Below are 17,075 nucleotides of genomic sequence, written 5' to 3' on the forward strand. Positions count from 1 at the left end.
GAACTTCTTTTTTCTAGTCACGTCCTACGTGTTGTACGTCACTGCGTTATAAACGATCGGAATCTGATGTGACCGTGTGTAGGCAAGACAGCTTGAGCCGAATTCCGTCGAAATTCTGTCGGGAAAACCATCTTCCGATGAGAATTCCAATCGTGTGTACATGTGTACGTGGCTTAAGTCTCCATACATCCACCAAATCCATACATCCACCAAATCCATCTTCTGAATTTGTCTATCAATCCCTTGTTTTATTCACGTTCCCTTTAACTTTTGAGGTGTTACATCTATCCTCCTCATTTAATAATATTAAAATCTCCCATCAATAAGACTGGTAGGACCGACCATTGAACCATATTTTTAACCACTTCATACCCCACCCATAGTAAGATGACGTCCTCAGGAGGGATCTTCCATCCTGGGCGGGTGTCATATGACATCCTAGGATTACTGGCCATCTAGGGGGTGCGCTTGTGCCCGGCGGCTGCGATGTCCGTCGGCACCCGCGATTGCCCGATAACAGAGCAGGACCTTGGATCTGTGTGTGTAAACACACAGATCATGTCCTGTCAGGGGAGAGGAGACCGATCATGTGTTCCCAGTACAGAGAAACACTGATCGGTCTCCTCCCCTTGTGAGTCCCCTCCCCCACAGTTAGAATCACTCCCTAGGTAACAAAATGTAACCTCTTGATAACCCACCAGTGTTAACCTCTTCCCGGACAGTGATATTTATACAGTAATCAGTGCATTTTTATGGCACTGATATAAATGTGAATAGTCCCAAAATAGTGTCATAAACTAGTAAAAATATTTAAATAAAATAATACTAAAAATGCCATAAAACTATCCCCTATTTTGTAGACGCTATAACTTTTGTGCAAACCAATCAATATACGCTTATTGCTTTTTTTTACCAAAAATATGTAGAAGAATACATATCGGCCTTAAAACTGAGGATTTTTTTTTTCTTTTTTTTAATTGGGATATTTATTATAGCAAAAAGTAAAAAAAATTTGTGTTTTTCAAACTAGTGACTCTAGTTTATAGCGCGAAAAATAAAAACCGCCGAGGTGATCAAATACCACCCAAAAAAAGCTCCATTTGTGGGGGCAGTGTTGCATGACCACACAATTGTCATTAAAAATGCGATGGCGCTGAAAACTGAAAATTGGCCTGGGCAGGAAGAGGGTGAAAATGCCCTGTATTGAAGTGGTTTTAAACACAGTTTTCAACACTTCCACCTTATAGGGAGGGGGAACATAAACATTCACCAACATAACATTTTTATCATTTAAAATGTACATAATTACATAATATAAACGACCTTCAGGGTCTTTAAAACTCGGTTTGCATGAGATCCGTACGGAGCGGGCAACCAGGACACTAACACCCCGTGCATATATAGAGTAGGTGGAGTGGAATTGGTACAGAAATCCAGATATATGAAAAAACCCTATATCCTCTCGCTAGGGCTGGGGGAAAAAAAAATCGATTTAAATCTTGTATCGATTTGAGAGATCAAACTGATTAAAAATGTCAGCAAATCAATTTTTTTTTTATTTTTTCTCACCAGGACTGGTGCTGACACCGCGCCAATCCTGAGGTGTTTTTAGGCTTTGGCTTAGTCAGCGAACCAGGACGCCGCGTACCAGGCCAAAGCCGCGGCCTCGCCTAAAAGCTCCTACCCGCAGCTCCGCAGGACCGGTGTGGTGTCAGCACCGGTCTTGTAGAAAAAAATTGCTGACATTTTGAATAAAAAAAAAAAAAAAAAAACTCGATTCGAATCGTGAATAGAGTTTTTGAAAAAAAAAAGAAGTAGATTTTTTTTTTTTTTGGGGAGAAAATCGCTCAGCTCTACCTCTCACTCCAAATGGGTCTCCTGCAAAAATACAATTCCTGGTTTGTAAAACTCTAATGTTTCAAAAACTGCTCGCCCCCCCCCCCCCATCCTCTTACATTCCATATCATCTTATTTTTACTTCCCATCTGATGATCTCAATAGATTCATACGTGCCCATCAAGGTTTGGCATCTTCCAAAATATGTTATGAAGCTCTTAAAGCTCTTCTTCCTATTTTAGCAATAATGTTCCTTTCCAAGAATGATCAGAAAATATGGCACAACCCAAACGGTTTATGATGCAAGAATTATTATAAAATCATTCCGGTGATTTACTGTTCATCATGTACATGGTAAAATGTAACAATGGCTGGAGTTAATGCATAACTTAATTACTATTTTGAGCCTACATCTGGCACACACATCAATACTATTGTTTCCACAAACACATGACAGGTTGGGCCTGACTTACAAAAGTGGTCACACCTTTACATACCAGGATTGTGTTTGAACACGCACAGCACAGTTCACAATGTGGGAGATAAATGCTATTCATATAATCATTTAAAAAATCTGGCAGTTAAAATATCTAAGGTTATGCTGTTCTAGATTGCCTTTTTGTTTTGTTTTTTTACAGTAGACCAATAATAACCAACTGCACACAAACAATCTTGGCCATCCTGCCCCAAAGTTATATATAAAAAAAAAAAAGGGACAATTTAAAAATGTAATAGTTATATGCACTGCAGGAAATGTTTCAGGTGTTTGTACTGGTTGATCATGCGACCATGTGCCTAGGCATTTGATTCAGTAAAGGAATTTTAGAGACCTTCAGGCATGGTCAGCAAATGGCCAGATGTGTGTGCGCACGTGTGCCCTTTCTCAAGCCCTTTGGCTTAGATCCCTATTGTGTTTTCCGTTATCAGTATCCTTTATAAATACTTAAACCAGTGGTGGCCAGATGAGGCCCTTTGCATGCTTTTATATAGCCCTTGGAACCATTTTCATCCACCGATACCAAAAATAGGACATACTTCCCTCCAATGGCACCAACGATGGGGCACAATTCCTCCCAATGGCACCAACGATGGGGCACAATTCCTCCCAATGGCACCAACGATGGGGCACAATTCTTCCCAATGGCACCAACGATGGGGCACAATTCCTCCCAATGGCACCAACGATGGGGCACAATTCCTCCCAATGGCACCAACGATGGGGCACAATTCCTCCCAATGGTACTAAAGATGGGGCAAAATTCCTCTCAATGGCACCAACGACGGGGCACAATTTCTCCCACTGGCACCAATGATGGGGCACAATTCTTCCCACTGGCACCAATGATGGGGCACAATTCTTCCCAATGGCACCAGTGATGGGGCACAATTCCTCCCAATGACACCAATGATGGGACCCTATTCCTCCCACTGACACCAAGGAAGAGGCATTGTTTATTCCCACTAACATCAGGACCTTTTAACTTCCCAATGGCCACAGTCCTGTGCCCCTTAAATTGGAAGGACAGTAAACTGGCCCTTTATTTAGAAAGTTTGAAGACCCCTGCCTTAAACCTAATTAAGAAAAAAAGAATGGATTCAGTTAAATTGTTTTACTACAGCATCAAAATATATTTATTGTAACAAAATCCAACATCTATATCAAACTGGAATGAGATCCAGTCTACTAGAATCAAATTGATAAAAAAAAAAAAAAAAAAAAAAAATCCTACGTTTCTAATAGCAACCACAGTCCATTTTTATATTTCTAGTGCAAGGTAAAGAGACTCAATGCGTCCTTTTGGGGCACTGTGACAGTGTCTCCTGATAGCCCTGTAACAAGGTATAGTTACTCTTGGTAAGCCCCAGTGTCAGAGCTTACCCAGGTCAATGATATCACTGCCCCCCACATGTGACAATGTTCATGTCTGGTAATTGGCTATTCATGGGGAAGTCACATGTTCTCTATACCAGTGATGGCGAACCTTGGAACTACATTTCCCATGATGTTCAACTACACTGCAGAGTACATGAGCATCATGGGAAATGTAGTTCCAAAACATCTGGAGTGCCAAGGTTCTCCATCACTGCTCTATACTGTTAAGGCCATGTCACAATGGTGATCCTGTCACTGACAGAAATTGCGTCACTTCCTCGCTGGCTGGGGGAGTGAGGTGGCCCCATCCCACCAGCAGCTCGGGTTTTGCAACATTTTTGACAGAGAGGGAGTGAAACCTTGATGCCAAAGCTCGCAACAGAGATCCATATACAAGGCAGGTACGTGTGCTCTTATGTTTTTTTGCAATCCTATCACTGGCAAATTCTCATTAGATTGATACAGGCCTAAGAGAAATGGTTCCAACAGAACATGGATGCAGCAAAGGACCAAGGACTGGTAAGTATATCTTATTGGATGGAGGGAAACTGGTTACAATAGACAACAGGCATATATCTCAGGTTATCTCAAAAACTGGCCAAACACTGCTCAAATTTCGGCCAAAATTCAAGCAGTGTTTGGCCCTGCTGGCACCGCTGTACTCAGTAGAAAACGACTGTTCAATCTGTCTTTGTCAAAAGAGCCTGACAGTGGAACAGATTACGGCTGTCAGAATACAAAAGCCTCTTCTTTCAGGCTGAACAAAAAAATAAACTACTGGTATATGGTCAGCTTAAGGGTCCTTTTATGTGGGTCTTCCCTCTGTCTGTTTTTCATCCATCCATTGCCAGATGAAAAAAAACAGGCAAACTGATGTAAACGGATGATCATCAGGACCCTTCGGGGGGGAGTGAAACGCGTTGGGGACATGGCCTTGCAGGAGCCCAGGCTGAGGTTGTCTCATACCACCATAGGACTCCGTAGATGTGCGGCACCAGAGATCTTTCCTCTCTTCCTTCCAGCTCTTTCATTAGTGCCAGGAGAAGCAGAGCTGCCATTTGGCCCCGCCGGTAAACAATGGGCGGGGTCACCAAGTGGCTCCACCCCTTATTACATCTTTGCCCATATGCAACGTCATAAGGGGACAAGGTCACTTGGTGATGTCACTAGGTGGCCCTGTCCCTTTGTCTTCTTTAGCGGCGGGGAAAACTGGCAATGTCATTTGATGCCGGCAAGCAATGGGACCAGTTGGGTTTGGCAGGGTTTTTCCTTTTAGTTGGCGACTGTTGTTTGTAATGATTGATGTGGACCTACATCGCTGGTCGACATGAATAAAAATGGGTCTACATCAGGGGACCGCACACATTTTTTTTTTTTTTTTGCTGACAGCAGGGATGACCCATTGATGTTAGAAAAGCGTTGGGTGCCAGCTCCCGGTTTTTACCTGCTCTTGTTTTCTCCGCACCCAGTCCTTGTGTTGTTCTTCTGCCAACCGTTTTTGCAGTTCTTTCTTCTCTTGAGCTTTTCTCCTTTCCTCTTCTAGTTTCATCTCCTGGGAAAAAAAGGCAGACACTGTAATTAATGAGGCCTAAAGCTGAGACATTTGTTATATGGAAAATATTTTGTGCAGACGCTGAGTATACAAAAAAGAAATTAGATAAAATAACTAACAAATGAAGTACAAAAGCCAACATTATAATACTGTGATATGCCAGCTGTGTGTGCACGTATAGGATCTGCAGTAATTTCATCTTTTTTTCTATAAAATATATTGGTGCTGTTTACTAACGTGAGTCTGACCTTTCAACCTCATTCCTATGATTTCCAGATTCAGGTCGCAGTATAGATCATGGGGTAAACTACTTATCTTAGTAGTGGGCTGCACCGATCTACAAAAGATAAGAGTTTACATCCACTTTAAGGTAAAAAAACTGCCATCTACTTCTCCTCCCCATCCCAAAATATGTACCTGACTCCTCTCCATGCTCCAGCAGTGTTGACTGCACCACCACTTCTCTCTCTGTTCCCTATCTCACAGGAGACACTGAGGGTGGTGGGAGTCATTGGCTCCTACTGCTGTCAAACTCCTGTGATGAGGGAGCGGGGGCGTGGCTTACCAACACTGTGGTCGTCTATGGACACGCACAATCCAGCTAAGAAGCACGTCCACCCGGTGTCCCCTTAGCATCGCACTTCCTAAGGGGAACCCAGAAAAAAGGAGTAGACAGCACAAATGGGGACTGCCAACCAAAGAGGAGATAAGGGACCACTCTGTGCAATATCATTGCACAGAGTGGTCTGTGCATTTGGCACCCTTGAAAGATCCCAGGCTATCCTCCCCAGCAGTGCACCTTCTACACACAGCTCTTCCGATTGTAAAGTAACTCATCAGAGCTTGAATTATCGGATTTCTTTAATATCCCTTTGTTGGTTTATGGTCCTTGTGGCAATTTTATATCATTATATTTTAGATCGCATGCCCGTCCCTGATGAGTGGCAACCATCCAGCCATGAAACGTGTCGAGCCACTAGTAGCCGCACTCCTTTTTTACCATTACACCTATATTCAACTAGCCACATTGATCAGACATCCTATGGCTTTAGGTTCTATGCAACTCAATATGGGGTTTTGCCCCTCTGCAGGATCTGTGGTGGAGATAACTTAGAGACTATATGTCATTAACTAACTTTTATATAACTGTATTATCCCTACGTGTGTATGAATGTATATGTACGAACTTTAAAATGTCAATTAATTTAGTTATATGTTTCTTTGTTTACTATTTTGGTTTTATATCATTTTGTATCTCTTAGGATCAACTGTACTTATCCAATTGCACCGTGCTAGTTACTATAATAATGCATTACCGTTTTTATCAGTGTTACTAAGTTTATCAACTAATAAATATCAATATATGTTTATATATTTATTTCTTTACAATCATTGTACTCTTTTGCAGCCATGAGCTCCAAGTCCCAACCTTTGTCTCTCTGCCCTCTTTTTGCTATATGTAGAACACAACATATATGTATAGATTTTTTTTTTTTTTTGGGTAGCATGCACCATATTTACCTCAGACAGTTTTTTCTGCAGCTTGATACGGGATTGTTTTTCTTTGTTGAGCAACCACATCTCCCAAGGAGAGAGGTGCATGTCTGCTAGAGATTGTTCAATTAGTGAGGTGTCCTTTCCATTATCCAAGCTCAGATCACTGTAAAAAAATAAAAAATAAAAATAAAAGGGTCACCAGGTCACAGATTAACATTACACTTTACACTGAACTGGCAAAATAATGCATACATTACATAGCCCCCCTTCAGTCTATTATGAATGCTGCTGCTAGTCTAATACACCTCACTAATCGATCCGTGACTGCCGCCCCTCTCTGCCAATCCCTTCACTGGCTTCCCCTACCCCATATTGTAAAATTCAAAATGCTAACCATAACATACAAAGCCATCCACAGCATCGCCCCCATATACATCACCAACCTCATCTGCAGATATCGCCCAAATTGTCCCCTCCGCTCCTCTCAGGACCTCCTGCTTTCTAGCTCCCTTGTTACCTCCTCTCATGCTCGCCTTCAAGACTTCTCCAGAGCTTCTCCCATCCTCTGGAACTCCCTGCTCCAGTCTGTCTGATCAGCCCCCTACACTGTCCACCTTTAGGTGATCACTGAAAACTCATTTATTCAGGGAAGCCTATCTCACACCCACTTAACTGTCCCCGAGCCACCCCCATCAAATCATTCTCTGCAGCTATTACCTTTTGTACCACCACCCCCTCCCTTTAGAATGTAAGCTCTACGAGCAGGGCCCTCCTGTACCTTTTTTATTGAACTGTACTGTAATTGTGTTGCCCCCCCCCCCCCACATACTTTGTAAAGCGCTGCATAAACTGTTGGCGCTATATAAATCATGTATTATAATAATAATAATCATCAACATTACATATACTTAAAGTAGAATTGTGGCCTATAAAGTCACAATTGAGGCTATGAACATTCAAAGATGTAAAGCAAGCCCTTACTAACCCGAGCAGATATAGACACTGTGGAACAATTAATTCTCAGATTTCACAGCAGAAGCACTAAAACTATTCAAGTTGCCCTTTCAGCAGCTCAGTTTTGAGTTAAACAACAGCTACAGAACGTACTGAGACAATGTTTAGGGATTTTTAACTGCTTACTAGAAGTATGTAAATATCTGCATGTGGCCAAAGTTCTACTTTAAATTGGAAGCAATACCTAGGGTACTTCGATCCAGATTCATTCTCTAGTATCCTTGATTGTGATTCACTGCCTTTGTTCTCACTTTCAAAAGTGTCATTATAGATGGGAGAAAAAGAATGAGGGGAATCTTCCGTATTGTCAATGTCACAGCTCGCTGAGCGCCCAGTGAAGGATTCTCTCTTGGAGTATTTTTGAGGGGTGGAATGAGAACGGCGTCTCTCGGCAGATCTGGCACCACTGCTACTCGAAGACATGTCTCTGAATGCCCAGCTCACTGGGAAAAAAAAAAAAAGTGGGAAAGGGAAGACATTATTAAAAAAAATAATAAAAAGAAGTATGCACACGGGTGGTACTATCTAGTGTAGGCATATCAAAATCCCAAGAGTGAGCAGAATGAATTTCTATAAATCGATTGCATTGCTTCTACAGAGGGCCACGTCTACCTAGTGGTGCTAAAGGTTAAATGTTTTTTTTTTTTTTTTTTTACCTGCTGACATCTTCTCCCAGTGTTTCTTCCATGCTCACAGGCTCCGGTGCTGTGAGTGGCCAGTGCTGTAATGGTGTCACTCCCGTGCATAAGCCATTTCCGGCACAGACTCTGAAGGTCTGGCACCATAAGCCAGACCTTCAGAGTGCAAATGTGCCAATGAGGTCATCTGCGTCATGCACTCCATGCTCCACTTTCTTCCATGCTCACGGGCTCTGGTGCTATGAGTGGCCAGTGCTGTAATGGTGTCACTCCCGTGCATAAGCCGCTTCCGGCACAGACTCTGAAGGTCTGGTACCATAAGCCAGACCTTCAGAGTGCAAATGTGCCAATGAGGTCATCGGCGTCATGCACTCTGAATGTCTCCTAAACTGTGCAATTTTAGGTGATATTCACAGCACCTACAGGTAAGCCTTACTATAGGCCTACCTGTAGGTACAAGTTGTGCAACAGAGTTTACTACCACTTTAACCAGCTCCCGCCATATAGACAAATGAAGGTGGGTGGGGGGCTCTCTTGTTCTGGGACGATGTCATAGAACGTTGCCCCAGTCTCACCACGCTTGGGGGCACGCAGCGATCGCGTTTTGTCCTTGGTAAAGAGCCAATGACTCTGCTCTTTACCCATGTAATCAGCTGTGTCCAATCACAGCTGATTACATGTAAACAAGGAAATGCCGGTTATCAGCTCTCCTCGCCTCACACTGACAGAGTGTGAGGAAAAGAGGAGCCGATCAGCTCTACATTTTGGGTTTTTTTCTTCATTTTTTTTTTGCTAAAAAAACAAAACAAAAAAAAATGAAAATCCAGCAGTGATTAAATATCACCAAAAGAAATCTCTATTTGCGTGAACAAAAAAAAATGTGAAAAAATTTATTTGGGTACAGTGTTGCATGACTGTGCAATAGTCATTCAAAGTGTGGCAGCGTTGAAAGCTGACCTGGGCAGGAAGGGGGTAAAAGTGCCCGGTATCGAAGCAGTTAAAGTAGAAGTAAAGGCAAAACCTGTTGGATAGAGTGAGGCTGGGTTCACACTTATGGGAATTGGATGTGATTTATTCGCAGCCAATTTGCATTGGTAGGAGATTGTGACCGGCTCTCTATGAAGCCGGTTCACACATCTCCGCTGCGGCTCTGCTGTGAATTTTTACAGGAGCCCTGTGCGTCTTTTGGTCCGTTTCAGATCCGAATTTAACCAAAAACTCAGGCTGAGATTGGACCTTAAACGGTGAATGGAGACTCACGAGACCCCTACTATGAGCCGCATGCAAAGATAGTATGAACCCAGCCTAAAGCCTCGTACACACGATCGGATTGTTGACCAACAAAGCGTCAGACTTTAGGTTGAATGTCGTGTACCAGGAACTTGTCTTGCATACAAACGGTACTCAATTGTCGGCCAACAAACATAGTGACATACTACGTGGAATTTCAGCTCTTGAGCGCCACCCTTTGGGCACCTTCTGCTAGGGTTGCCACCTCCTCCCTTTAAACCCGAATACATATTAATTACACAGGTTCTGTGGCTGATTAAGGTGGTAATTAAACTCACTTAGTGCCTGAGCTGCATTCATTTACCCACAGAACCTGTGTAATTCATATGTGTTCAGGTTTAAAGGGATAAGGTGGCAACTCTACCTTCTGCTAATGTCGTGTTGGTGTTCATTGGTAAGGATGGATTCCGAGCATGCATGTTTGTACTTTGGACTTGTGTTACAGACTTGTGTACAGACGATAGGAAAATCTAACAGCACACCGCTGTCCGCTGAAAATTTACTAATCTGACATCCAACATTTGATGGCGGAAAGATGGACAACAATTATCTGATGGAGTGTACTAACGGTCAGATTTTAGGCAAACAGTCTATCATCACACAATTCCCTGCCGAAAATCCGATTGTGTATGAGGCTTAAGGGAACCTGTCAGGGTTTTTTTGGTCATCTGTGTCCCATTGGGGAGATTTCCCTTCACTTCCTGTCTAAGGATGAGCTCAGGTGTGTTCGCATGGACCACGTGCAGACCCCGCCAGGAAGTCGGTGCAGCGCTGCACTAATCACAGGCAGTGCCCCGATGCGCGGCTGCAAAGATTGGGAAATGTCTCACTGCCTGTGATTAGCGCAGCGCTGCGCTGACTCCCTGGCGGGCCCTGCACGTGGTCCATGCGAACACGCCTGAGCTCATCCTTAGACAGGAAGTGAGAGGAAATCCCCCCAAGGTGAAGGAATCCACAGTAATTGGGGGAAGTCAGTGGGACATATAGAGTGAATCTCCCTAAAGGGGACACAGACAGCAATGAGAATCATCAGGTGTTCGAATCCCTCTCCTCTCTATGCAAAGCGAAAAAGAAACAAGTTTTGCTTTTAGTTGTAAGTTAGCAGTGCAGACTTACCTGGTGGGTCCATTATATTGTAGTAGAGTCCTGTGTCTATATGCTAATGTCCTTGTCACATGCAGACACTAGGGCACCCACGGTGCGGGGCGCACCGTGGGTGCCCTAGTGTCTGCATGTGACAAGGACATTAGCATATAGACACAGGACTCTATTACAATATATTGGAACAGTAACACACTGCCTGGACTGTACCATTGGAACATTATATCCCCACACAGACTAATAACAATAACACTCTATACCTGCAGAGACTTGCCAGGCCTAGCATGGTACAGAAAGCATCACTACAGCTCACACACAATAATGAACATGCACACCACACAACCCCCCGCCCGGCCCGGACCACACAAGTGTCTGCCTACCCGGTAATTACCGAGAGAACGATGCTTTCACTTCACAGAACCGACAGCAGCCAACGTCCAAGATGGCGGCGCCGGAAAGCAATCCCGTCGTCCACTGCGAGACCAAACCAATCACAGAGCACTCTTCGCTAGGTTGTTGTAGCCCCGCCCGGCGTTGCCAATAGAGACCGGGAACGGTCCCGACTCGTTTCCCTGGCGACGCGTGATGCTTCGGCTCTGCACATTGTGGCCACAGCTTGACTATAAAGTGATGTGTATGAGGCCGGGCGGGAAATGCCCGCCTTGTACTCTGCGCCACATAATACACACAAAGCACACTACTACCAGAAAGAGATGTTTTATTAAACTCTAGATCAGCTTACCAATTCTTACATGTGATGGCTGCATTACTTTTCTTTTATCTCATATTTTCTTATCAATTGAGGTTCATTTTTTTTTTTAAAACGGAACAGGTCTGTATTTTTGTTCTATTTAAAAAACGGAAACAGATGGAAGCGGTCCGTTCTTTGCATCAGTTGGTAGAAGCCAGTGCCCGCTGGCGCCCTTAGGCTGCATTCACACCTGGGCGTTGTGAATCGCGAGCAGCTTTGCCATAATTCTGCCCGTGTTTTCAAAAAGCCCAGGTGTGAATGACAAATCACACAACGCACATTTCAGATGCCATTCATTTGAACGGCAACCTAAAAACGCTGTGCAATTCTGCCACGATCAATAGCAGCAAGCTACAGCTCCTGAAGATTTTCGCCCCAAAAAAAAAAAGTTCAGGAGCTTCTTTCGGGGCGAGATGCTTCTCGTGATGGAAAAGAGAAGAGATCCTTGGTGCCGCATATCCACGAAGTCCTATGGTGGTGATAAAGAGCGACTACCTCAGCCTAGACTCCCGCTAGGCCACACCCCAAATGCTTCTCGCGACGCCGTTTGTTGAGATTGCAGCGTAATTTATCTTGCGGCAGAACCGCACCGCATTTTTAGGTGTCATTCAAATTAATGGCATCTGAAACGTGCGTTTTGCGATTTGTCATTCACACATGTGCATTTTAAAATCACAAGCAGAATCACTCGCGATTAAAAACGCCCAAATGTGAATGCAGCCTTATAACCATAACTCATCTCCGCTGTCAGGGAGGAATTCCTCAATAATAGCAGAATGTAAACAAAAGGGCCAAAAATGATGTGAGGTTATCATTATCTGAGCATTCAGCCTGGCAGGTCAGGAACATGGGGGGGGGATATGACTTCAGCATGAGGGGGTACTTTGCCATGGGGGACCCTGGCCTGGGGGTGGCTTATCGGAATCTAAAAGCCCACTTTAACTGCTTGTACCACGCCCCGCCGACAAATGACGACAGGGCGGTGCGGCTCTCATTCTGGGACGCGTTCATATGACGGCATCCCAGAACGGCTGCTCTCACACGCACACAGGGGTGCGCAGCGCGGCGATCGTGGCTGCGCCCTGTTGCTAGGACACTAGTATACGCAGCTCTTTAACCATGTGATCGGCTGAGTCCAATCACAGCCGGTCACATGTAAGCACGGAGATGCCAGTAATCGGCTCTCCACGCCTCACACTGACAGAGTGCTTGAGAAAGTTAAGGGAATTACATTGGTAAAATTACATCAATAGAGAGGCTTCCCATAGCGTCCATTTATTTTGGTATATATGCATGGTGTCAAATAACATATCGTGTATTCTCTCTGAAAGCTTAATATTAGCCATACGGTTAAGAACCTGGGGCTAAGGGACAACTGATGAGCGCCAGTTAAAGGCAATGGTCCAGTGGATGGAGCTCAACATAGTATGTATTAGTCTGGAGCTAGTATGTGGGATGTCTTGTATTTGGAGGAATAACAGGCACATTTGGGGAGTTAGAGGGACTGTTCTACCTGAGGTTCAATCATCAGCTTGGCGTTATGCCAGATATCTTTAAGGAGAGGGCAGTCCCAGAAGATGTGAAGTAAATCCCCCCGCGTGGGGCAGCCTCTGAAACATAGAGGGGATGTTGAAGGTTAAAAAGAATTACGTTTGGAGGGGGTAAGATACCACCTATAGAGCAGTTTAGTGGTAGATTCTCTAATAGAGGTAGTTTTGGAAGATTTGTGTAAGTTTACAAATAAAGTGTCCCATTGTTCGGAGGAGAATGAAATGTTTAAGTCTGATTCCCATTTGAACATGGGGTGAGATTTGTCAGGCATATTAAATTCATTCAGATTTTTATAAATTTTGGATATTAAACCTTTAGCTCGTGGGGAGGATATGCAAATCTGCTCAAACTGTGAGGGGGGGGGGGGGTGTGAAAGGTCAGGGAGTAGTACTTTTGGTAGAATTGTTTACTCTTCTCATAAGTCATTTGTTCTGTAGGAGCAAGGTTGTATTTTACTTGAAGATCAGAGAAGGAGTAAAATATATTGCTATGTATGAGAGCGTTCAGGTTCGTTAGATTATGTTGTTTCCATATAGATAATGAATTATGTAGATAATCTGACAAAATGAAGCGAGGGTCTCCCAGAAAGGAAGCTAGTGGTGGGGTGACAGAGGACAAGGTGAATTTGGTATTTTGTCTATTCCATAGTTGTGACACCGTGATGTTCAATGGTCTTATTTTCTGAGGCGAGACGGTCTTGGACCATAACAGTCGTTGTAGATGGTATGGGACGACCGATTGTTCTTCGAACAGGAGCCATGGGATTTGAGAGGAAGAAGCATAACATTGTGCAAGTTGCGTAATTCTGGCTGACAGATAGTATGTCCAAAGATTAGGTATGCCAAGACCTCCTTTCAGTGGGGGCCTAAACATCAAGGAGTAACTAAATCTTGGTTTTTTGTTTAGCCATATAAATTTGTTGATTTCTCTTTGGAGGCTAATGTATTGTTAGGCACCGGGAGAGGAAGGGCTCTAAAAAGGAATTTTGGGTAGTATAACCATTTTTGTAGCCACTATTCTACCAGAGTATGAAATTTTGGTATGATGACCATGTTTTCATTAGGTTTTTAATGTTGTTAAATATTGGAGGGAAATTGGTCTGAAATAGTGATTTGTAAGAGGGTGTGATATGGATACCTAGGTATTTAAATGAGTTGAGACACCAGATGAAAGGGAATTTGTCTTTAAGCGTTGTGATCATGTTTGATGGGATATTAATAGGAAGAGCAGAACATTTAGACAAATTTACACCCAGGCCGGACAAATCATAGAAAATATCCAGTGTTTTGGTCAGATTAGGTAAGGAGATGAATGGATCCGTTATAGCAATACAATTTAACCAATCAGTGCCCACCAGTGGCAGCAATCAGTGCCCACAAGTGCCACCAATCAGTGCCCATTAGCGATGCCAGTAAGTGCTGGCAATCAGTGCCGCCTATCAGTGCTGCCCATCACTGCTGTCGAACAATGTCCCAATAGTATATATTATCTACATATTTCTTCACCATTATAGAGGTTTTCTTTTTGGATTTGGTAGTCATAGCGATGCCCAGGGCGTCACATTCAGTGTCGTCTTTCTTGACCTCACTAGGTGGTGCCATTCGCCTTTAGCTGATTCCGGTTTCCCGTCGGATCAGCAGCTTTCAATACATCAAGCAGTCCCCAATTGGGATTCTTTACTCTACACGCTGATTTGGCGTTCTGTCTGGCAGGTTGATGCCTTTTTTAATACACACTGATGCCTGATGTTTATCACATCTCAGCGATATTTCTGGCAGTGGTTGTCTGTGATGTGGTTGGCACTTCCGGGTCTGGCGTCCCTTGCGTCACTTCCAGTGCGCCGCCTTTATCATAGCGTCACTTCCGGTGCGTCCCTTCCCATGCGGACATCATTTCTGGCGTGACCACAGCATGCTATTTGGTGCTCACAAAGCGTCCTCACCCTCCTGTTTTGGCACCAAAGCAGCTCTTAAGCGGGAGGGTGGAGGGGAGTATATAAACATTCCGGTTTTGGTCTTCATTTGTGGTCCGGCATAGGAAGGGGAGAGATTTGTTGTGAAACATTGGGCTTAAGGTATCTTAATTTATCCTCACAAGATTACTTTCTTAACTGTTCTGAAGCTTTGGAATACTCAATTAGTGACTGGAATGTTTATATTATTTTTCTGATTCAGGGTTCATTTTGTGACTTGATGAAATCTCAGAAACCAATCTATCTTATCTCTCTCACCATCTTTTGCAACTTCATCTATTTCCCCTGCGGCTGGAAGCTATCAATCAATTTGAAGTTTTGGAACACATTAAAGGATTCTGTCTGTGGGGTAAAGCTATAGACTAGTTTCCCCCTTTGGGACTCTAACGATAAAGATTTGGGGATTTTCCATATTCCCAGGTCTAATTGTTTTTCATCCCTCTCCCTTTCAGTTGGACCATACAAATGGTTGAATTTAAAGATGCATCCCCCTCTATGGTTATACCTGATGAACCGAATTTCCATACCCCATATGACTCTCGAACCTCAATAAACATTCAAATAGCATTTTGAATATACAGGTAACTTATATGACCTATTGGAGCTTTGGCACGATCCATTTTGCCAATTCATGAATGTTTAAATTTGTTTTTGTGTTTGATATATACTTATGATGTATTTTGATTGTTTATCTTGTTACCTTTTCTCAAAAAAAATCTTTCTACTTACAGTGTTTACTGTGCCTGATATCAAAAAATTCTCCTGAAGAAGCCAATAACCAAGGAGAAACATGTAGAGATGAAATCAGTTTGCACTTGTAAAAGTACTGTAATATCAAATACTTATGTTTGGGTGTTTGTTTTTATCATTTTCCTAATTAATTTCTATTTTTATAAAAATGACTGTGTTGTAAATATGCACCCTAATCCCCAAATATTATTCCTCGATCTGTATATAACATAAGCATAACCAAGCTTTAGAGTTTAGTGTAAACAATTTGGGTCTGCAGTTCATAAAGTCACAGTATTTTGTGGGTGTGATAGCCAAGACTTCCAGTAATAGTGGAATTTTTTCATATATAATTTTTTCCTAGCCACTATTTTCTCCATCTCACATTGGAGGTTTAGGTCTGTAATTGTACTGGAAATAGATGGAGGTTCTGTATTTTTCCAGAGCTTGCTGATGTTCAGTTTGTTGCAAGTAGTAGGTGTAGTATTACTACTCCTGATTGGGAGGAAACTTCTCTATTCCAATGTGGAGTAGAGCTAGTAATGGGTTGGGGGTATAGGGGGTATGTGATATTGTAGCGATCAAGGAGAATATTTGTCTCCAATAGGAGGTTATAGATCTGCAAAACCATAAGACGTGCTATAGTTCCAATACTTTCACAAGATCTCCAGCAATTAGCCGAATTACCCTGAAAGATTTTTGATAGATGGTATGGTATGAGATACCATCTATGTAGGGTTTTTTGATAAGATTCCTAATGATTGGAGCAGTGGGAGGCTGTGTAGGTCATTTTAAATGTTCGTTCCCACGTATCCTGAGTGATATTGGCATTTAGTTCCTCTGTCCATTTTGATAGGGTAGAGATTTGAATACAGGGTCGATTGTCATTGAGGGCTGCGTATATTGAGGAGATACCATGTTTAGGGTATAACTTGTGTGTAGAATTGGAGTAGAGGTGCAGGTATTCTAATCTCAGGTGGGAGTTTAGTATGTTTTAGAAAATGAGATATCCTCATGTAAGTTTATGCTTCGGAGTCTAGGAGGTGGTATTCAGTCTGGAGTTCTCGGAAGGTCTTAAGGGTGTTACTGATATAAAGGTCAGTTAGATTGTTAATCCCAGGTGCTAACCATTGTTGTAAATTGAGTTTTTTTCAAGTGCATCTTTAGTGTTTTGAGAGGAATCGATAGGGTATGAGACAGGTGCTGTAGAGACATATCAAAGGTAAATTTCTTCCAGGCCATCAAAGATGCTGCAATTGGTGGGGAAGTGG

General features: G+C 43.0%; 1 protein-coding gene across 2 annotated transcripts in view; it reads right to left on the reverse strand.

Moving 5' to 3' along the window:
- The window catches only part of CCDC34 (coiled-coil domain containing 34), a 40,627-nt gene extending 29,354 nt beyond the window's left edge, over positions 1-11,273 (reverse strand). The window contains exons 1-4 of one of the 2 annotated variants that reach the window (XM_077460844.1): positions 11,193-11,273; positions 7,957-8,215; positions 6,783-6,921; positions 5,154-5,261 (exon numbers count right to left, since the gene is read on the reverse strand). In XM_077460844.1, coding sequence (XP_077316970.1) covers positions 5,154-5,261; positions 6,783-6,921; positions 7,957-8,195 — 486 coding nt within the window. In that variant the 5' untranslated portion in view covers positions 8,196-8,215; positions 11,193-11,273. Of the gene's footprint in view, positions 1-5,153; positions 5,262-6,782; positions 6,922-7,956; positions 8,216-11,181 lie in introns of both variants that reach the window. The other variant, XM_077460845.1, reaches the window with a different exon arrangement.
- Between the last annotated feature and the right edge of the window lie 5,802 nt (positions 11,274-17,075).

This window comes from Lithobates pipiens, unplaced genomic scaffold (assembly GCF_037356315.1).
Source record: "Lithobates pipiens isolate NorthernLeopardFrog02 unplaced genomic scaffold, aLitPip1_a1.2 Scaffold_10, whole genome shotgun sequence".
Lineage (NCBI taxonomy): Eukaryota > Metazoa > Chordata > Amphibia > Anura > Ranidae > Lithobates > Lithobates pipiens.